Genomic DNA, 23,223 nt, shown 5'->3' on the forward strand with positions numbered 1-23,223 from the left:
GCTCATGTGACCCAATGTTCACAGCAGCACTCTCAACAATAGCCAAATCATGGAAAGAGCCTAAAAGTCTATCAACTAATGAATGGATCAAGAAGATGTGGTTTATATATACAATGGAATACTACTTGGCAATGAGAAAGAATGAAATCTGGCCATTTGTAGCAACATGGATGGAACTCCAGGGTATGATGCTAAGTGAAATAAGTCAGGCAGAGAAGGACAGACACCATATGGTTGCGCATATAGGAGGATTAAGAGGAACTTAACGGAGGACGATGGGGGAGGGGAAGGGGAAAATAGTTAAGGAGAGGGAGGGAGGCAAACCATTAGAGACTCTTAAATACTGAGAACAAACTGAGAATTGATGGGGGCTGAGGAAGAGGGGAAGGGGGGTGATGGGCATGGAGGAGGGCCCTTGTTGGGGTGAGCACTGGGTGTTATATGGAAACCAACTTGACAATAAACTATAAAAAAAAAATTTCCCCCCAATAGTCCTTGCTCTCTTTCCTCATCCACTGGCTAAATGGAGAGGGTGCTGAAGACCAGGGCGGGGGCGGTGGGCGAAGGAGGCTTGGGGACCACACAGAAGATCCCACGTGACGTGAGTGAAAAATAACATTTATCATTTTGTGGCACTGAGAGTCAGAGTTTATTACAACAGGTGATTTTACCTTAACAGATACAGCTCTCCACAGGTCGCAGACAGGGCCAGGGTAACTCCCACCAAAAGGGGGTGTCAGAGGGCTGGTGGGCCGGGAAGACTCTGAAGGGCGACCAAACTGTGGTCCCCCTACTGTCTGTTACTGCAAACAAAGTTTTGTTCACACAGCCACGCCCTTTGGTTACAGGTAGTCTGCGATGGCTTTGGCTTCACAACGGCCCAGCTGAGCAGATGCAACAGAGAACGTATGGCCTGCAGAGCTCAAGCAATGTACGACCTAGCCCTTTTACGGACAAAGTTTCCTTGGCCACTGCCGTACGGCCTCACAGATCCCTTGTGTTGCTTTCAGGCCCACCCATAAACTGTGATTAATAAGCCAATGGAAATGCTCGAGTCCACCAGAATCCCTGGGGGAAGCTTTCTAAAAATGCAGGTTCCCTGGCCCTGTTCCCGGAGGCTGTGATTCAGCACGTCTGTGACTTTAACAAGCAGCCGGGAGGATTCTGATACAGGTGGTCTGCAGACAGTGTTTTGAAAAACGGCACTTTTCCAGACGACCCTGGAATCCCTGGGAAACCCGTTAGCCTTTCTGCAGCACTTTTATAAGGAAGGACAAGGCTTTGTTTGTTTTCTACGAATGGGAGGATATAAAGGCGATCGGGTCCTTAGGGGCAGGTGCTTCAGTCACAGATAGAAGTCCTTAACCTCTCTGGGCAACAGCTCCCTCCCGTACAAAATGTGGTTGATGGTATCGCCTACTTAACAGGGTTAGAAACAACAAATTAGGGGCACCTGAGTGACTCAGTCGGTTAAGCGTCCGACTTTGGCTCAGGTCATGATCTCACGGTTCGTAGGTTAGAGCCTCGCGTCAGGTTCTGTGCTGACGGCTAGCTTAGAACCTGGAGCCTGTCTTCGGATTCTGTGTCTCCCTCTCTCTGACCCTTCCCTGCTCATGCTGTCTCTCTCTCTCTCTCAAAAATAAATAAAACATTAAAAAAAAGAACAAATTAGAACAAATAAAAGTTTATTTTAAGCACAAGGTCTGTCCCATAAAAACTACTCAATTAGTGTTAGCTGTTATTATTGCCCTTATTAGTAGTATCAATAAGAGACACTGGGAAGAGACACTCGGCATAAATGATTAGGTGCTTTTTCAAGAGTTTTAAATAAGATTCACCCCCTGCATTCCCCCACCCCCGTGCCCCCTTGGCAGAAGAGGAGGCTTGGGGCCGAGCAGCAGGCTTCCCAGGGCAAGGCTGGGTACAGCGTCATGGCTCGGCACACCATTACCTCCCTGAGAGGGCTGCCCCAGCAGTGGGACCTCACCTAGAAAATACTTGGGACCCAAGAACATGTCACCAGCACGAGGCAGGTGCAAAAACGAACCAGAGAGTTCAAGTTCTTCACATGCACTGGGGTCTAGGCTCTAAATATAAACTCTGTTTTAGCAAAGTTAACGTGTGAGGATGCTAGATCATGCTTTGCAAGCGTGCACAGAGCTGAGGACCTTCATGTCACATCTGTCAACAAGGCCAGGGCTGGGAGCACAGATTTCCAGCCCCACAAAGAGACTAGAAAGATTACCGTTATATAGGTCAGGTTCTCAGAAGGCAGGACGACCCCCTCCAAAGAGTCAGACTAAATAAAGAAAGAAAAGAAGCTGAGACTCAGTGATGCAGGTCCTTAACTCGACTGACCTGGAGATGAGTGACTCACCGTAACCACAGGCCAGACCCTGCCAAACCAGGCCTCAGTCATTTCTAGCCCTGCTGGAATAGTGAAAGCTGGCACGGGGGCTCTTCCTGGCTCAGCAGAGAGAATTTGTGAAAAGCAACAGGCCAGTTTTCAGAAGCCTGCTGACAGCAGAGTTCAATGTCGGGAGCTCCAGGACAATGCCTCAGCCCCTTTGATAAGCAGAGAGTAATAGGAAGGTGGAAGAGATTCCCCTAATTTGAGGAACAGAGAGGCTAAAAAATGTGCCAGACTACAGATTTAGGCTTGGAGGGAGCCTGAGCTTCCTAACACCGGGAACTAGAACAGCTTTATTGCACATAAGGGACCAGCTGTCTCCCTTGAAGATAAGCAACACCGGAAAAGCAGAGATGCAATTATCCATTAAGTTCCAGGGGTGAAATGGAAGAATTCTGTCCTTGTTTGAAGACACTGAAGATACCAGGAAGAAGGAATTAAGCAGGAAGATGTGTAGAGTGTAAGGAGTCCTGGAAATCAGAGCCCCTTGATTCCTGCTTCAGACAGCACCCCGTTCCCCTATTGTGTTCCTGGGGGTGCAGGCGCCGTGTGCTCTGTGTGTCAGGATCTTAAGTTTACCGCACCCGTAGCTAATTCCACAGCCAGAAGGTGGTCAGACACGCATGCCTGGATTTGGATGTCTTTGGCACGTTGGCTCTGTGACCTCAGGCAAGTTACTTCCCCTCTCTGAGCCTTGTTCCTCATCTGTAACATGGGCTTGAGATAATATCTGTCTCCATGGGTGTATTAAAAGCAAACACCTGACATAGTAGCCACTAAATAAACGTTCGTTATTCTAAATGCCACGGACCTTATCTATCTTGGTCACCACCATGCCCCGTGCATCTTACAGAGCACCTGGTTCATAGCAGGCTGCTCCGTACATATTGGTTGAATAAATGAATCATGAATAAACGAATGAAAATGTCCGCTCACCTTTGCTCTGCTTATGCTCAGGTGGGTCCCTGCTTCCTTCTCATTCCCCTTTCTCACCCCCCCCCCCCATTAGATATTCTAACAACTTTTGGTGATTCTGGTGTTACTTTCACTGCTACCCATCACCTTTCTCATTCAAATCCTCTTTTCTCCAACATTCTGGAATACATTCCTCCTATAGTATTTACGTACCCAGTAAGTTTCCAACGAAGACCTAGGTCCCCAGAATTCATCTGGTTCTCTACTATTAATAAAGCTTTATGACAATTCCCTGCAAGGTTTCTCCCAATAACGATCTCTACCAGTGCCTCTAAAATTCTGTAAATAAAAAAAACACGGCCACCACACCAAATGCTGGTGAGGACAGGAGCCCGGGCCTCTCACACAGTGTGGTGGGAACGTCAGATAGGAAGCTGAGCCTCTTTGGGAAACAGTTTGGCAGGGACTTGTAAAATTAAACATGCAGTTTACCCATATGACCCAGTAATTGCACTCTGGGCATTTATCCTGGAGAAATGAAAATGGATAGGCACAAAAACCCGTACACAAATGTTTCCTAGCTGCTTTCTGCCGGAAGAGCCCCAAGCTGGGAAAATCCTAGAAGACCTTGAAAGGGCAAATGGTTAAACAAACCATGGTACATCCATCCCACAGAGTATTGCTCAGTAATTAAAGGAACAAACTACTGGAAAATGTGACAACTTGCACAAATCTCCAGCGATTGACGGTGCGTGTGTAGAAAGAAGCCAATCCTAAGAGGTTACATTGTGTGTGGTTCCATTTATATAACATTCTCGAAATGGCAAGGTTATAGGGAGGTGGGCATGGTTATAAAGGGCTACACGAGGCACCCTGGGGTGATGAAGCCTCTTTGTGGCTTGCCTGTGGTGGTGGGTAATGAGACCCAGCCGTATTACACAACTGCATGTACAACAGGTACAACTGGCAGACTGGATCCATGGCAACTTTCTGGTTGTAATACTCTGTACAACAGTGATGCAAGATGCTACCTTGGTGGGGAAGGGCTGGGTAAAGGGCACACGGGATCTCTCTCTGTTCTTTCTTTTTTTTTTTTCCTCCTAAGTTCCAGCTTGGGGCTTGAACTCACAATCCTGAGATCAAGAGTCATATGCGCTGTACTGACTGAGCCTGCCAGGTGTCCCTCTCTGTGTTATTTCTTACAACTTCATGTGACTCTATGATTCTCTCAAAAGCAAAAAGTTTCATTAAAAAAAACTTATCTGATGGGCGCCTGGGTGGCTCAGTTGGTTAAGCGTCTGACTTTGGCTCGGGTCATGGTCTCGCGGTTTGTGGGTTTGAGCCCCACACTGGGCTCTGAGCTGACAGCTCAGAGCCTGAAGCCTGCTTCGGATTCTATTTATTCCTCTCTCTCTCTGCCCCTCCCCTGCTCGTGCTCTGTCTCTCTCTCTCTCTCAAAAATAAATAAATTAAAAAAAATTTTAAAAAGCCCAACTGTATCTGAGTCAAAATTCTTTCACTTATTCAGTAAACAGCTACTGAGCACTTATGAGATAGCAGGTAGGGAGCCAGGCACTAAGCCTGAGATGTGCGGTCCCCAGCCTCACAGCGCTTATAGTTCAGCGGGCAATGCTCAAGTACACAGGGCTTCATGGGAACAAAACTATTGTGCAAGAAAAGCACATCTGGGTCTAGCAAATACGGTAACTTGTAAAACAGCCTCTCGTTATGCCCTCATGAGAAGCATGTGCAAACTTCGGGAGCAGGGGTCCCGGAGCAGAAGCCTGGGAGGTCTGTTGTGCTCTCCTCAGCACCAGACTGGCCATCCAGACCGCTGGGGACCACTGCCCACAAAATGATTCCTGTGAGTGTAATGTTTGTGCACCTGCTCGCTCCCTTCCCCACTCTTCAGTGACCTGAGTCCTCCTTTCCTATAAGGTCATGACTGGAGGGCCTTCCCGCTGAGAGTATCACTTCTCCACAGGAGACCTATACAGGTATGACCACCAAGTGTCAAACAGAAATTTCTTTAAGGAGAAAGAAAACCAGCAGACGACATACATTGCTGCATACCTCCCTTGATCACCTGCAGATTTTATTTCTTTGGGGAAACTCTCCAAGGTCTGTGTTGGCAGGTCCTCAAAGTTTTTCCACTGAGGCGTACAGATCTGCCTCCAGCTGCGCCCAGGTCCCGAAGGGACACATGCTGTCCAGGGTGGGTGCTTCTGAACAGTCCCCTATGTGGCAAGAATCCCAAAGAACACCCAGGGCATTCTGATGCTTGCGGCTCAGAATAGTGTGGTCCCCTATGCCCGAGCTGGTTAGAAATGCACACTCTCAGGCCCTACCCCAGGCCTAATGAATCAGAATTGCATTTTAACAAGATCCCCTGAGGATTCATATACACACTGAAATCTGCGAAGCACCGATTCCAGATCTTGCTTCTCAAACTTAGCTGTCTATCAGAATCATCTGGATTTTTTTCCCCTCTAATTTGTTTCATGATGAAATATTTCAAGACACAGAAAAACAGATAAGACAGTGAACATTACAGACAGACCTGAAACACCGGGGTACCTCTCTTTGATCCTACTGCCCTCGCTCCTTCCCCTGAAACGATCACTAAATAATTTGATTTACACTTCCGGGTCCTATTTTTTACAGTAGCACTACCTACAGACTGTGAGTGGGGGAGGGGCAGAGGGAGAGGGAGACAGAAGCCGAAGCAGGTTCCAGGCTCTGAGCTGTCGGCACAGAGCCCGCCGTGGGGCTTGAACTCACAAGTGTGAGATCATGACCCGAGTTGAAGTCAGACATTCAACCGACTGAGCCCCCCGCGGGGGCCCAGTTGTTTCCAGTTTCCAAGCAACACTGCAAAGAACATCCTTCTACAACTCTCCTTCATGACAATGGTAATCATGTCCCTAGATTACATACCTGGGAGGGGGAACTGCTGGGACATAGGAGCCTGTTTATTTTTTCTGCACATCACAAACTTGCTTTCCAAAGTGAGGGCAGCATTTTCCCTTCCCAACCGTGGCGTGTGCGTTGTGGGCGCTCCGCATCCTCGTTAACACTTGATGTTGGCAGAAATGGGTTTTGGTCAGTCTGAAGGACATGGAGGGGGCTTGCTGGGGTGTGGTTTCAATCTGCACTCGCCTGGTAACACAAGAGCGGGTTTTCCTTTGCTTATTAGCCATATGGGCTACCGTTTCTAGGGTGTGCATATTCTGATGCTTTGCCCACTCCCCTTCTGTAGGTTGTGGGTCTTTTCCTAATTGATTTCTAAGAATTATTTGTATACTGTGAACACCAACACTTTATGGCTAAAAAAAAAAATCACAGAAATCTTTTTTAAAACAACAGTGGTTTTCCTTTCAAAAATTTGCTCCTGGTATCTTTTACCATGCAGAAATTTAAAAATTCTACGGGGCATCCAGGTGGCTCAGTCAGTTAAGCAGCATCCCGCTTCGGCTCAGGCCATGCTGATTTGTGAGTTCAAGCCCACATCAGGCTCTCTGCTGTCAGCACAGAGCCTGCTTTGGATCCTCTGTCTCTCCCCTCCTCTGCTTGTGTGCACTCCCTCTCGCAAAACTAAAGAAACAGGGCTGCCTTGGTGGCTCAGTCAGTTAAGTGTTTGACTTTGGCTCAGGTCATGACCTCATGGTAACTGAGTTTGAGTCCCACATCGAGCTCTGGGCTGACAACTTGGAGTCTGCTTCTGACTCTGTGTCTCCCTCTCTCTCTGCCTCTCCCCGGCTCATGCTCTGTCTCTGTCTCTCTCAAAAATAAACAAACATTAAAAAAAATAAATTTAAAAATTCTACCGTAAACATGTTCAATCTTTTCCTTTCCGGTCTTTGTTTTCCTGACTTAAGAAATCCTTCACGACCACACGTCATAAAGATAGTCTCCAGCCCGGGCAGCTGGGAGGCTCAGTTGGTTAAGCTCCAGCTCTTGATTTTGGCTCAGTTCATGATGTCACAGTTTGTGGGTCTGAGCCCCACATGGAGCTCTGTGCTGACAGTGTGGAGCCTGGTTGGGATTCTCTCTCTCTCTCTCTCTCTCTCTCTCTCTCTCTCTTGCTCTCTCTCAGCCCCTGCACATGTGCGCTCTCTCTCTCAAAATAAAAAAAAAGTTATATATTAAAAAAAAAGTAGGAAAAAAAGATAATCTGTTGTTGTCCCCTGCAAAAGGCTTGATTTTCTTAAAAAATTTTTCATTTAGGGGCGCCTGGGTGGCTCAGTTGGTTAAGTGTCCAACTCTTGGTTTTGGCTCAGGTCATGATCTCACAGTTTGTGAGATTGAGTCCTGCATCAGGCTCTGCACTGGCGGCTTGGAGCCTGCTTGGAATTCTCTCTCTCCTTCTCTCTCTGCCCCTCCCCCAACTGTGCTGTCTCTCAAAATAAATAAAATTTTTAAAAATTAAAAAATATTTATCTAAACTTTATCTATAGAATATATAGTCCCTGCCCCAAACTTCTTGGATCAGAATCTTTAGGGGTGGGATCTGAGCACCTGGCTTTTTAACCAAAGGAAGTCCCAAAGGTGACTCTGAGAAGCGCTGGCAGACCCATTTTCTACCCATTGGAAGCCGACGAAAGGCGTCTCCTCTCCCAAACTCCATGGAACCATCTAATCTGTCTCTTTCACTGGCTCAGTCTTTCTCCCCACTACTAACCCCGCCAAAGTCTTAGCTTTGAAGGACTTCTCCATCCTATGGCGTCAGTACTACTGACAAGTCCCAAACTTACACCTCCCGGCTTCCTGTGCGCTCGGTTACCCTTCCTACTTCTCCCCGGAGCGCCAGCAGGTCAGTGTGGGTTTGGCAAAGCTGATCCAGGAATGTGGCTTCTCACTTCCTCCAGTGCTCGATTATTTTCACCCTCTCGAAGACATGGAGCAAAGCACTGTTGACTGCTCTTTCCCAAGATCTACAGTCAGCCCTCGAACATTGCCAGTGACCACCTCCCATCCTCAGCCAGCCCTGTCTCTCTGTCTGACGGGTCCTCATTGTCTGAAGCTCAGAGGCCTACAACAGCCTAGCCAATCTCCCTGTCTCTTCATCATATGATCTCAGGATGGAAGCGACTTCCAGAGACTTTCGGCTCCAGAGACTTCCATCTGGGGTCCAGCCTGTCATTTGTAATTGTATATTCTCTTCCACATACTTGTGTGTACTTACACACCATTAGTGATCACAAACACAATGTGCTCCAAGGCCCTCCATTCTGGCTATTTAAACAGTTTTCTTCTGAAGTGAACTGACGTCCATCACATCCAATTTTCCATTAGCTGGTCCTACATCTTCACCCTTCCATTTTTCCTTAAATTCTTTACTATTATACCCGCCACACACCCCCGGCCACTGTGAGGTCTGCCCTCCCCTCAACTCAGCACTTCAAACACTCTGCCTCTCTTCCTTTTCCTTCAGGTCATGAGCGCCTTCTTAGCTTATCTTTGGACCTAGAATGCTCTCTCTAAACTCTTCCTTCTTCCTGACTCACCCCTGTTCCCAGTCTAGAAATTCCAAAAAGGGGTTAGATTAACATCTGCCTCTCCCACTAGAATATAAACCTTACGCTGGCAGAATTTTCCTTGGTTTTGCTCAGTGTAAAATCCTTAGCACCTAACATAATACTTGGCACGGAGTCAGCTCTTACTGGGGTTGTGCTGAATGATGAATGAATGAATGGAAGGAAGGAAGGAAGGACGGACGGACGGACGGACAGACGGAAGGAAGGAAGGAAGGAAGGAAGGAAGGAAGGAAGGAAGGAAGGAAGGAAGAAAACATGCCAGTTCACCCTTTGGGGCCATATGAAACAAGTAAGATGAGGCACTTGGGTGGCTCAGTTGGTTAAGCGCCTGACTTCAGCTCAGGTCATGATCTCATGGCTCATGAGTTCAAGCCCTGCCATCTGGCTCTGTGCTGACAGCTCAGAGCCTGGAGCCCGCTTCGGATTCTGTGTCTCCTCTCTGCCCCTCCCTTGCTTGCATTCTCTCTGTATCTAAAAAATGAATAAAAACATTAAAAAAGATTTGGGAAAAGAAACAAACAAAACCAAGCTAAGATCACTTCTGTAGGCAAGCCTGTCAGATATCTGAAGAGAGCCCTCATGTCCCCTGGGGCTTTTCTTCTTTACTGGGGCCAGGAGTAAGGCGGGAGAGTGGGGTGAGCTAGCCTGGGTAGGGAAAGCACAGGCTGCTTCATGACTTTCTCTAGGGTCGGGCCTGGAGAGCACCCCCCAAGTGTTCTCAATCCCACTATCAGCTGCTGCTGGAAGTGAGCTCCACTGGCCAGCAGATTCAGGAAATTTGTTTTGAGTCAGACATGAAAATAGTGTATGTGTTGCCTCAGGTTAATATCAGAAAATTCATATCAGAGATGAATACGACGCCAATAACATGAGCAAACAAAGCGAACACTATGGGAGCCATCACGATGCAAGAATTGTGACCTCACGCTAGCTGTTATTCATAAGGTTCGCGTCTCTATGCCTGGGGCCTGGTGTCTTTTAATAGGCAGGTAATACAACCAAGTGCAAGTGACGGGCACTGTGACATTACAAAGTGGACAAGGTGCAAGTGCCAGACTAATCCCACTGTATACCTAAGGTCCTTGCCGCTTATTACATGTAAATTATAGCACAAAAAATTCTTTAAAAAGGTCATACAGAGGAGAATATAGAACCCTGACCCTGAACTTAAATATATGTCTACATGGGGGCACCAGGGTGGCTCAGTCAGTTAAGCATCTGACTCTTGGTTTCGGCTCAGGTCACAATTTCATGGTTTTGTGGGTTCAAGCCGTGCCTCGGGCTCTGTGCTGACAGTGTGGAGCCTGCTTAGGATTCTCTCTCTCTCTCTCTCTCTCTCTCGATTTTTCTGCCCCTCTCCCACGCATGCTATCTCTGTCTCTCTGTCTCTCAAAAATAAAAAAGTACATATCTGTATGTACAGAGAAATTATATGTGCATAAGCACGGCCTGATATTTACTTAGCTCTGTCTAGCCCACCCTTAATTCACTGCTTGATCACTCCTTCATGAGTCCTCAGTTCCTCAAACTGTAAAATGGGGCTTGATTAATGAATCAATTCAACCAACATAGATAACCAGGGTACCTTCTTCATAGGGCTGTTAAATTTATTACAAAACACACATGAAGAAGCACTTGACATGAGGTCTAGTTTGAGCACAATGACTATGTGAATAAACAGAGGTTGCACTCCACGCCTCTCATGAGGAAGATGTATGCCTGAAGAACGCCACGAAGAAAAAAATCTCCGTGTAGTAGCTGTAATTTGTTACAATCCAAAATCTTCCCACTTTAGGGACATAGCTGTTGGGAGGGAAAAATTTTCCCTCTACTCTCTTAGGTTCCATAATGGAAGCCTAGGAATTAAGCAAACAAAAAGACATTTTAGTAGGAGACAAGGCTTTTCGATTTTACGTGCACAAGGTCTCCATGGAGGAGAAAACCCAAAGAAGCAGTTAGACTTGGGGGCTTATATACCCTTTTAACAGAGGGCAAGAAATTGTGGAGAAGTGACTGGACAAAAAGAGAATTTGAGGCGTCTAGGAGTGGTAAGTCATGGTACGGTAGATACACGGGGAAAACTAGTGGCAGATATAAGTTACTGAGAAAGGCTCATTTATGCCGACTCGTCTCGGTGCCTTCTCTGACTCTGGTATGAGGGTCATTCTCTTCCTCTGGGTATGGGAGACAGAAGGTAGCACCTTTACAAAGGGAAATTTATATCCTGCTCTTGAGCAGCTAGGGGGAGGGCGATTTTTTCTCCACTGCCTTTAGCTCAACATAATCTTTATGCCAAAGAAGCATATTTTGGGATGGCATATTCGGATCCCCCTTCATAGCCAATAGCCCATATGTGAAGAATTCTTAGTCTCAAGCATAGAAATAAATGCCGTGGAACTGACTGAATTTTACCTTGAGATGACCTAGGAGAGGGGAGGGGCGAGGCCCAGGCTACATTTTAAATGATCTCTGTGCTGTCCTTCTAATTTTCTGGACCAATTTAGATCCACTCCATGCTTATCTGTGCTCCGTTCTCCTGCAGGCATGCTCAGACCATGTGGCGGAAGAAAGGCAGCTTACTCTGGGCTTTTAAGGTCGGACCGTATTTTTGAAAGGTTTCCTAAAATGTTGACTTCGTTAAGTTACTCTGATTCTGAGATAGTGTAAGAAGACGAGACTGTGAATCCAGGGGTGAGAAAGAGCTTTAAAGAAAGCAAAGTAATAGATAAACCGAACTTTCAGAAATGTAGGAGGCAAAGTATCTTAATAAGAACGATCATTACTATAGAAGCTATCAGGAGAGCCAAGTGCAAACAAGTGCTTCCGAGGCCAAAGCGGGCCTTATTAAAATGAGTGTAAGCTCGGGGAATTTAGGGCAGGGCAGCCTAAACTATTTCCTTTTGCCCCGTAAGAGCAATGATTAAAAAGGGTAATACTACCTCGTCGCTATTTATAGTGTGTCCTTACAGCATTCTGTACTGTACTTTGAGAGCAGGTGAGCACCAAAAATGGGTTGCCAGCCCTTGAGGACTATAAAATTTAAAAGAATAGAAAATTCGAATAGTCAAAGGAATCCAGTTCTTGGCAATGGCATAACCTCCTTGAGGAAACATGATTGCTTTTTAGCAGTTATTGCCCTGGGGGATGGCGAGCTCCGTGGAGTAGGGCACAGGTGGCCTCTGTTCCCCCCGGGGAAGGGCCAGGATGTCCTGGGCAGAGCGAAACCAGGATTGCTCCATCACGAAGCAGCAACATGGTCTTTAGCTCCCCCCTAGCCTGGATGGTGAAGATCCACCTTCCTCTCCTTTCTATTCAGGCCACCTCCCTCCCTGGGGACCTCACTGCTCCTGTGCCTTCAAATATTACCTCGAAGCTTCTCTCTCCTGCCCCTTCAGCCCTCCATTTGGAAACTCTCACATACCTCCCAGAGACACTTAGCCCTCGACAAAGAAAAACACAGGTTCCCTCTTCCCTTTTTTTCACACAAACGGTAGCAGGCCACATTCAATTCTGCGTTGTTTTTGGTTAGTGTTTTATTTACCGTACCTTGGTGATCCTTCCAAATCAGTACCCACAAAAGCTCCCGTGTTCTTTCTTATGGCCACAAAGTATTCCGATGAGTGGCTGCATCGTGTTTTATTTAACCCCTTCCCCAGGTACTGGTTTTCCGATGCTCGCTACTGCGAACCCCGTGGCGGCGCACAGGCCTGTATGTGCCAGTCTGCACCTGTGGGCATGCACAAAATTCCAGAACATCTTTCGGTCCCTCGCCCCTCCTCTCCTCTCTATTTCCACATTCCCTGTGTTAGCTCGGACCCTCATCACTGCAGACAGAAGCCTCCTAGCTGGCACCTCGGCTCTGTCGCCCTTCATGTTACACCAACAAATATTTAGTGAGCACCTTCTATGTGCTACACGTTCCGCTAAGACAGGGAGGAACAAGAGTCCAAAAGCCAGCCAGCCAAACCAGACCCTCGGCCAAACCAGACCCTCGATCTCCTAGCCAGACCCACACAAATCCTTGCCTGACTCACCATCGTGGGGGCTGCAGCGGCTCATCGGTAAACCAGAGCGCTGTGTTCGGAGTCGGTTAAGAATCAGCTACAGGCGTCGGGCAAATGAAAATCAAAATATCAGCTTCCTTACTGTCAGAGTCTCACTGGCAAACGTGGGTGAGCCTGCCAGCCCGGTGGGCTTCCTATTATCTCCTTGTCCCTCCAGTTTAGACCTGGGAACGGGCCGCTTGTGGGACACGTGCCCGATGGCTGCCAGCAGAATGGCTGTCCCCGGGCTGGCGAGCTTGAACAGGGGAGACCGAGGCAGAGGGCCTGGCACGCCTGCTCCGGGAGGACTAAGGTGTGCTTTTCGAAATGGAAACAGGAGAGGAGCTAACACCCAAGACCTGCGGGCAACCGCCTCCCAAAAGCCAGAGGGGGAAGGAAGAAGGGACAAGCTAGTGGTCCAGCCTCTTCTCTCCATGGGAGCAGAGCCAAAGTGTCCCCAGGGAAACACGAAGACGGGGAATAGAATTTCCCCAGAAAGCAAACCAAAAAGCTTACTTTCTCGCACTGTTTTAAATTTACGTGGCCCTTCATTCAGGAACAAACTGAGTCTTTCAAAGCTTTTGGAAGCTGTTGTAAAAAATGACTAAGTACAGGGGCACCTGGGTGGCACAGCTGGTTACGTACCCCACTCTGGGTTTCAGCTCAGGTCATGATCTCACGGTTCATGGGATCGAGCCCCACGTTGGGCTCTGCACTGACAGCACAGAGCCTGCTTGGGATTCTCTCTCTCTCTCTCTCTTTCACTTCTCTCTCTCTCTCTCTCCCTGCTCTGCTCACAGGCGCTCTCTCTCTCTCTCTCAAAATAAATAAATAAACCTTTTAAAAAATGTCTAAGTACAGAACTGCCTAAAATATTTGTATAAAGACTTGAAAACAAACTCTCAAATACATGGTGACTTTCCGCAAAAGATCAAAAAGAAAATCACTGCCAGGGAGATGGAATTGGAATTACACATGATAAGAAACCCAGTTTTTTGGTAGTATATTGTAATGAATCCTAGGAAAGGCTGGTTGCAAAAGAGAATTAGCAGATAATTCAAAGGGGATTAAAAACTCTTCAAAACTTTTTTCCCTCCCCTTCTGGCTGACATCCTTTTAAGGCAGAACGGCCCTGAATAACCATCTTTCTAATAGCTTTCCTTGGTTTTCCCCTAAGGTACTGAGCTAAAACAGGTCTAGGAAGAGAAATTTTACCTCATTTAGGGTTGGCAATTGTCCTAAAACAAGGTTACGAGTTCAGAGAAGCAGGGATTGCAGAATCTTGCAATCTGCCTCCTGCCCTCCCTTCCCGGCCGAAAGTGTGTTATTCTTTTTTTTTTTTTTTTAATTTTTTTTTAATGTTTTATTTATTTCTAGGAGAGAGAGAGACAGCGCAAGCAGGGGAGGGTCAGAGAGAGAGGGAGACACAGAATCTGAAGCAGGCTCCAGGCTCTGAGCTGGCAGTCAGCACAGAGCCCGACGCGGGGCTCGAACCCACAAACCGCGAGATCATGACCTAAGCGAAAGTCGGACGCTTAACTGACTAAGCCACCCAGGTGCCCCCGAAAGTGTGTTATTCTTAAAGGTGCTCCCCGCTTCCCAATCATCACATTCAGCTGTCCGACTGCAGGTGGATCTGCAAACTTTTGGTTGCATCTGACACGTTAAGTCAGCTGCCTGAGCGCCACCCAGTACTAGGGATCCCAATTAAATAAGTTCCATGAGCCACATTTTTTGTAAAAACTTCCGAAGTTATTTTTGTGATCAGTCACAGAGCCCTCTATGTTTGGAAACGTCTCCACTGGCTTCTGTGACCCATTTGAATCCTGTGCTCCTACCGGCAGACCACTCCCTTTCTTCTCTAAGGCTGCTCTGCTCACCGGGGCAGGCCAGGACTACCTTCACTTCCCCCTGGAAGCACACTCACCCCCGAAACCAGACATGGACGTGTGGCCCAGGCTGGGCAACTACAGTCCTTCCCCAGCGTTCTTCTCACGAATGGGAAAGATCTTTCCTCTTAAGCTGTGTGCTGCCTGAGACCACACTGCCTGGTGACAACTCACAGACAGTAGGAGAGAATGAGGCCAACAGGCACAGAGAAGCGGGGCTAAGAATTGTGAGGCTGTGAGGAGTAACAGAGAGATGGACTGACTTGGCAGCATTTGAGTCCTTGGCTCCAGCCATCCCCGAAGCCAGATCTGTCCCTTTCCTTAGTTTGGTTACATGAACCCAAGTGTTCTCCTTTTTTGGCCTAGACTAATTCGGGTGGGATTTACGTAATTTACAACCAAGAAGGCACATCCTAATCCATATCTTACCTGGCTCTTGGCTTCACTGCTGTACGTAGCTGTGAAATTAACTCTGCCAAAGTGGGGCTCCAACCACCATTTGCGCATCTCAAACACCATTCAGAGTCTCCCAATGGCCCAGGGGTTAAGTACAAAATCTTTCATGATATGGCCCCCAATCTGACTTTCCAGACTTCTTACTACTGTAGCATATAAGAGGCAACCCAAGGTCTGGCCATCTAAAATATCCTCCTCCCCATTCTCTACCTATTCAGATTTACTTAAGAAAAAGAGAAGGAAGGAAAGTTCTCTTTTTTCCAGGTCCACTTCATATTACTCTCTCTGAGAAGACTTTCCTAAGTACCTCCTGCCCTCAGAGATGTAACTGTACCCCTCTTCGGTACTGAAGACATTATCTAATGATGCTTGTCTTGTTCTGTCTTGGACTTTGCACTGTGTCATCTCAGGGTCCTCGTAATAATGGCAAGACCAACCACACGGTGGCCTGAGTCAAAACTCGAAGGGTCACTCACTGACCCCTACCCCCCCCACACACATATACCACTCTAGTCTTCTTCTCCAATATTGCTCAAATCAATCCCATGGTTCCTGCCACTCATTAGAACTCTCTATCAACCTCCCTGGCCACTCTAATAGGGCCCCACGTCACCAGCCTCACTCTACTGCAACCTCACTGCCCACCAACACCAGCTGTTTTTCCAACAGGCAGATCTGATCATGCTGTGACCCATCTTAGGGACTCAAGACCAAACTTCTTAGTGCGTGGTTAAGCCTTGCCACTCCCCAGTGGGAAAGTAGGCTTCTACCTATTTCCCCAGGCTCACCACCAGCCACTCCTCAAGAAGCACTGGCCAAACAAGACTGTTCATTGCTGCCCCCTCCCCTCCCCCACTCCAGACACCCAGAGTGCTTTAATGCTGCTGGACTTTGCACATGTGGTCAGCTCTGTCTGGGGAGGCCTCTCCCACCTCTGCCTGGCAAAGTTCTCACCCTTCAAGTATTCCCTCCGCTGGGAGATCTCCTTGAACTGCCCTAGGGAACAGCACTTTCCTCAGCCCCCTTCATCTGGAAGGAGAGGCTTTCTTTGCAATCCAGTGGCTGGCAAAGGGCCCAGCACAGAACACAGGTACTCAGTGAACTCTTTGACATCAGAATATGTCCAGATTGGTGTCCAGTAAGGTACTGTTATATTCCTCATTTGAATATGTGTACATATATATTCATATATATCAAGACGCCAGAGCATGGGGCATTCCGTAAGTACTTTGCTGCTGACTGCATGGCTGAGCACCCTGAGGTTAGGAGATGGGCACTGGAGCTAGGCAAACCTAGGTTCAAATCCCTGCCTTGTCACAAGCTGTGTGTCCTGGAGCTGTCTCTTAACCCTTCTGGGCTTCAGCTCCCTTATCTGTAAAATGCAGTTAACAATAGCTACCTCATGGGTTTTTCGTAAAGACCATAGGAGAAAATGCATTTAGGGTGTTTGCACACCTGTCTACACCCATACCACCCCGAACGTGCCTGATCTGTCTGATCTCGGAAGCTAAGCAGGGTCGGGCCTGGTTAGTACTTGGACGGGATGATCTTGGCACACGTGCCTGGTACACACAGGTCATCAATAATTCGTGTTGCATGAATGAGCGGCCCACAGAGAGGCAGAGGTTCTCAAAGGCACATTTTTACACATCTTTCCGGCCCGTTTTCCAGAGAACCCAACATCTGGTTCCCGGTAGATGAGTTGCAAGTCCTGCCTCTGAGTCTGGGGTCCAGTCCTTCACGGGACTCCTGTTCACCCTCTCCTGGCGGCAGCCTGGCCAGCAATGCAGCTGCCAATCACCAGGTCTTGGTCCCACCCTTAACCAGATAACTCACCAATAGGGCACTCCAGGTGCCAATAGTGGGTGCTTCTCTTGCGCCTCACAGGCTCTCTTGCACTCTTGCCCGCCCCTTTGCGTCATGCGCGCGGAGCACTGTGGGGCTTGTAGTCTAGATAAGAGGCGGAGCTGGGCGCGCCCCTGGGTGCCAGGGCTCTGCCCTGAGCTCTCTTGAAGCCAGTGAGCTGCCTTTTTCTCCACCGCACCTTCGGCAGATGGAGGGTCTACCTTCCCAGCAACAGGATCATTTTCTCTGATAATTCAGTGTTTACTGAAATTTTTGATTTCCGTTTCAGATTCAGTTCTCATAGTCTCATTAAGGGGCCATTTATGGAAGGTGTGGTGGTCGCTCTGAAGAGCCCGCGGTGACTCCAGATCTGCCCTGGTTTCCGTGAAGAATCCACCACAGAACTAGCAATCATGAATTTTTCTAAGCGGTGTGAACCTTGTACTTTTTACACTGCATTATCTCTTAAGATCATAAAAGGTATCGAAGGCTCCCTCCCCAACTGCCTAAGACATAAAGTTCAGGGGCGCCTGGGTGGCTCAGTTGGTTAAGCTTCCCACTTCGGCTCAGGTCATGATCTCACCGTTCCCACGTTCCAGCCCCGTGTCATCTCTGTGCTGGCAGCTCGGAGCCTGGAGCCTGTTTCTGATTCTGTGTCTCCCTCTCTGCCTGTGCCCCTCTTCCGCTCGTGTTCTGTCTCTCTCTCTCTCCAAAATGAATAAACATTAAAAAACATTTTTTTAATAAAATAAAGTTCAGACCCCTTAGCTAGGCACATAAGCTGCTTCATAACTATTTTGTATTTATTTGATTACATGTGGTCGCTTTTGTAAAAGCAGTGTTTCTCAGCCTTTGCCACATAGGAGAGTCACCTGGAGAGCTTCATAAAGTGTTGGTATTTGTGTCCTACCCTAGATCTCAGAATCTTGGAGGAATGGGCACAGGCTTCCTTGTTTTTAAAGCTCCTGGGGGTTGATTCTCATGTGCAGTCAGCCTTAAGAACCACTGCTTTGGCCCCTGTCAACACTGTGGGAACATACTTTTCATGGATCCGAGCCTTTGCTCTGTAGTCTCTCCTGTTTAAAGAGGACCCCCCCCCGAACCATTCCTGCCCTCATCTTACCAGCCTGATCTCAACTGCTGCCCCTTTTCTTCCCTGTGCCCCAGCGGAGAACATACTCCTAAAGCACTTTAATACATGGTTCTTTTCAAACAAGCCTGGAGCTATTTGGTTACTTGTCTGTCTCCTCGGGTAGGGGGTAAGTTCTATGAGCATGAACAGAGAAAGAAGAGTTCTCTTTCGCCTATTCCAGAGCCACAGAATCAGAATCTCTGGGGTGGGGCTCAGGCAAAAATTGTTTACCTGCCGCAGGTGATTCTGATCCCTGCCCCCAGCTAGGAATTGGCATGAGCTTTCACAAAAGCCCTGGCTCTAGTACATATTGACAAATATTTGTCATACTGAATTGATGAGGCATACGGTTTGTTTTTAAGTCAATCACAGTGTTGTACCTCGGTGCCTCTGATTCCCCTGAGGAACCAAGCACCCTGTCTCATATTTTCTCCATTCACTTATTCATTCATCCAACACGTATATTTGGTAGATCATAACAAAGCCCGGGGGAGTCAGGAGTAAACAGGAAAACCCAGTTACCACCCTCTGGGATGCGAGTCTACTAACATATTAGTTAGAGTATACTTATTATCATTTCTGAGTAATATCGGATTCTTCCTCCCTTGGATTCAAGGGTAAGGAAATTGCCTTATTCTTATATCCCAGGACGCTGCTGGCACACAGAAGGCATTCTGTAACTGTTTGTTGAATCAAGGCAACACATGTTATCGCACTTGTCACCATGTGTTAGTATCTATTTGTGTGATTACTTGATTCCTGGCTATCTGTCCCAAAAGCTGCAAATCCCTGAAAGACAGGAACTGAATCTATTTTGCTCACCATGCCTGACACAGGGCCTGGCCAGAGCGGGCACTCAGTGAGCAGTGCTAGGTAAATAAACAATACACTAGTAAGGCATCATTACGAACAGAAATGAAATCTCCCAACCAAACATCCACTCCCCACTCCCTCCCTATTCTCCCCCCAAAGGTAAAGAGTATTTTTTCCTGTGCATCAAAGGATTTCAGGTTAGTGTGCACATGAGCCCGAGCCCAAACAGATGATGTTTCTTTTACTTACTTACAGGTTGACCTGGGACTCTACTTCGGGGTCTTTTGTTGGCCACATCTGAAGAGGCGGTATGCCAAAGGAGAGAGAGGACTTGGCTTTCCATAGAAGAGTCTGTGCCATCTGACTCCCACAGGACCCCTTGGTCAGCGGATCCATCGGTGGGCCTGGAGGCTGGGGTGCCGAGCTGAAGCAGAAGGGGTTGGGAAAGGCACTGAGAGCAGAGGAATGGCAGGCTGATCACTGGCCTACTCTGACCCTCTCACCTAGAGGCCAGCCCCGTTAGGAAGCTGGGGGAGGGGGGGCAAAGCCAAGGCACTTGCACGACCCAGGTGCCCCACCCAGAGAGCAGCGCCCTCTCGCCGCGTGGAGGCAATGCCCGGGCGCACCGTGGGAGAAGAAGGCGCATGTCCCAGGACCCGTGCATTCTGTCACATCTCTCAGTACTGAGCGAAGTCATCCGCTGTGCCAAGAGCCAGTGGGGTCTGAGGTAAAAGGAGGACCAGTGAGCACTCAAGTTGTCACCAACTCATTTAGAAAAGGCAACATTTGGGGTGCCCGGGTGGCTCAGTCGGTTAAGCATCTGACTCTTGGTTTTGCCTCGGGTCCTGGTCTAGTGGTTTGTGGGATGGAGCCCCATGCTGGGATTCTCTTGCGATTCTCTCTCTCTCTGCCCCTGCCCCGCTTGTGTGCACACTCGCTCTCAAAATAAGCTTTGAAAAAGAAAAAAGAAAAAGGCCACCTTCATTCAGGAAGAGAAAGCTCTGTCTAGAGTGCTTCTGGGGAAGCAGTCACTAGCAGAGGGACCTCCTGGCCATCACTCTGTGCGTCCAGGAGTGCTTGGGTCTTCTCTCCTCATTTCCAATTAAAATATGCAAGAAAAGCCACTAAAGGGGCCCATACCAGCAAGAGCAGTGTAGATCAACAGGACCACACTTCAAGACTAAAGGCATATACAGTACGTGGGCAGCAAAAGCCTGTTGAATCAACTTCCGCACAAGAATAAATTGAGAAATGGGTTCCTGCTCCCAGCCTGGCTCCTTTCTTTGATGACACAGTGAGGAAAGTGGGAAAGGTAGTTTTGGGATGAAGGAGCAGCTTTGTTAGGGAAATGGAGGCATCTCTGCTCCCGACTGGCATTCTTTTCGGAGCCAATTAGTAGCCTTCTTCACTCATTCCGATTTCCAGTGACCGACAAATAAGCCAACAGAAACCAATTACTCAGAAATGCAAAGGTAGAAATAAAAAGCCATCTGAGTTGACACTTTGGCCAAAAGGACTCTTCATAATGCCTTCTTCATAAAGACCGTGACAAGGTGGAACACAGAGGGCCTGCCGGCTCCAGCAGCAGCATTGGCGAGGAAGAGGCATCTGTGCGGAGCCACCCTCCTGCTGCGGAACTGGATGCCAGGAGAAGGGCGTCTATACAGCCTGGCTGTGTGGAGCCAGACAGGCGCTGCCCACTCGCAAGCTGCTACAGCGGTACCGGCGAGGCTGCAGGCGTGTTAAAAAAGAAAAAAAGTCCAGTGTTGCCAGGTCCCCCTGGCATCCTCCTTTGTGAGCGATGACCCAGCTTCCCCCGCTGTGGCTTCCTGGCCCTGGGAAGCCACATGCTGCATACCTGAGCCAGACTTCCGGATAATCTTAGCCTCGGATGGCTTTAGGCTATTTATCTCAGCCCCAGCCAGCCAGACACCAAAGGCTCAAGCCTTCTGCATCTGACAAACGGCAAGAAGATAGGTTCTCGGATGTTATCAGTTGTTCTTTATTCAGTGGGACCCCTTCCCTCAAGTCTTCTGAGACCCAGGTCCCTAGAATTTATGGCTGCCTTAAAAACCAACCAACCAACCAACCAACCAACCAACCAACCAAACCAACCAACCAACCATGAAGCAGGGCTTCTGGATGAGAGACACAAGTTTTCTTTCCTTTTGAACCCTCTAGATTTTTTAAATTACAAAAAAAATTCTTTATATGCAAAACATTTATTAAGATTATGCTCCTGGGGGCACCTGTGTGGCTTAGTCAGTGAAACATCGGACTCCTGATTTCGGGCTCAGGTCGTGATCTCATGGTTCGGGAGTTCAAATCCCACGTCGGGCTCTGCGCTGACAGTGTGAAGTCTGCTTGGGACTCTGTCTCCTCTTCTTTCTGCCCCTCCCTCACTCATGCTCTCTTTCTCAAAATAAATATAAATAACCTTACTTTTTTTTTTAATGTTAATGTTTATTTTTGAGAGAGACAGAGCATGAGTGGGGGAGGGGCAGAGGGAGAGGGAGACATAGAATTCGAAGCAGGCTCCAGGCCCAGAGCTGTCCGCACAGAGCCTGATGCCGGGCTTGATTTCAAGAACCTGAGATCATGACCTGAGCCGAAGTCGGAAAGCTTAACCCACTAAGCCACCCAGGCGCCCAAATAAAAATAAACTTAAAAAAAAAAAGTGCTGCTACAAGAAGCCCACAAAGGAGTGGAGGAAGCAGGGCAGGACCATGAGGTTTCCTTTGTAGGCAAAGTCCTCTGAGGGGACAGCTTCAGACTGGGGGAGCTGGACTGTCCAAAGGGGCCACCACTTGCCACATGGGACAACTGAGTAACTGAAATGTGGGCAAAGTGAGATGTGGAGGCATGAAACACACTGATTTCAGAGAGTTAATACTCATAGAAAAGGATTTCGAACATCTCATTAGCAACTTCTATATTGATTACGTGAAGATAAGATTCTAATAATACTAGAATTAATTTTAATGTGGCCACTAGAAAATGTAAAGTCACCTATGTGGCTCGCTTGATATTAGATAGCACCTCAGCTATCCTGCCTGAGGCAAGGAGCTGAGGGCCGAGGGTGGGGTTGGGGGCAAACCCCCGGGTACGCGGAGCCTGGCACAAATGCACACAGCAGTTACAGAGGAGCTAGGGCAGGGCATCTAGGAAGAGTCAAGGCTGGTGTGGGCATTGGAGCCACAGCGCACTGAAGAGGGGAGGAGAGAAGAGCCCAGAAATGGTGAGGGGACCTGCGGGTATCTGGCCGGGCCCACAACATCCCCACCTCCACTGCCTTCCCACTTCCACTTACCAGAGCAGTGGATCCATAGTGCTCCTTTCTCTACCTAGCTGCAAAGCTTGGTGGGACATTTACGTATGCAGACTGTGCAATGTTCCAGCACTTCATTTCTACCTAAACATACTCTTAGACATCTCTGTCAATCAATCACTACAGGTACATCTTTTTTTGTTTGTTTGTTTGTTTTATTTAAGTAATGTCTATACCCCAAGTGGGGCTCGAACTCACAACCCTGAGATCAAGAGTTGCACACTCTTCTGACTGAGCCAGTCAGGTGCCCCGTAGGGTACCTCTTTAATATGGAATATTACAGAATGAGATAAACCTATATACTGCTTCCATGCAACCTCTTAATTTATTTTAACCTCTAAATAGATTATTTCATTGTCTTAGCACGTGATTCTCTAGCCCTTGAATCTTTAAGTTTGTTTAAAATTACTTAAATGCTAGGTCTTTTAGACTTTGCCTACCATTTAATTGTATCCGATTGCCATAACTCTACCCTTCAAGTTTTGCTTTTTTAACCTTTCAGCTCCTTCTTCAGCTTCATTTTCTAACTGTTCAAATTCTGTCTCATCACTGTTCGTTTTAATCCTTTTATTCATTTGTTATCTTTTTTAGGCTTAACTTCCCAATTTAAAAAAAAAATGTGTGTTCCTCTTAATCTCCTCTGACATTTTATCTTTATGGTCTCGCTCTTTAATATATTTAGCGGTGGAAGAACTTCTTGGAAGGGTGGCAGAGTAAGTGTGCATTGACATAATTCCTTGGAACCCGTGGAGGTAAGCAAAAATAACCCAATATATAGAAGAAACTTCCTGAAATAAGAGAATGGCCAAACTCCATGCTCTGAAGATCCGCTATACACAGTATGCGTGGACAAAT

General features: G+C 47.7%; 1 protein-coding gene across 2 annotated transcripts in view; it reads right to left on the reverse strand.

The window, feature by feature from the left end:
* The window catches only part of GARNL3 (GTPase activating Rap/RanGAP domain like 3), a 152,960-nt gene that overhangs the window by 115,608 nt on the left and 14,129 nt on the right, over positions 1 to 23,223 (reverse strand). For both annotated transcript variants that reach the window (XM_039229480.1, XM_039229479.1), the window contains exon 2: positions 19,294 to 19,464. In XM_039229480.1, coding sequence (XP_039085411.1) covers positions 19,294 to 19,436 — 143 coding nt within the window. In that variant the 5' untranslated portion in view covers positions 19,437 to 19,464. The remainder of the gene's footprint in view (positions 1 to 19,293; positions 19,465 to 23,223) is intronic.

Source organism: Hyaena hyaena, unplaced genomic scaffold (assembly GCF_003009895.1).
Source record: "Hyaena hyaena isolate Hyena2069 unplaced genomic scaffold, ASM300989v1 scaffold_38, whole genome shotgun sequence".
Taxonomy (NCBI): Eukaryota; Metazoa; Chordata; class Mammalia; order Carnivora; family Hyaenidae; genus Hyaena; species Hyaena hyaena.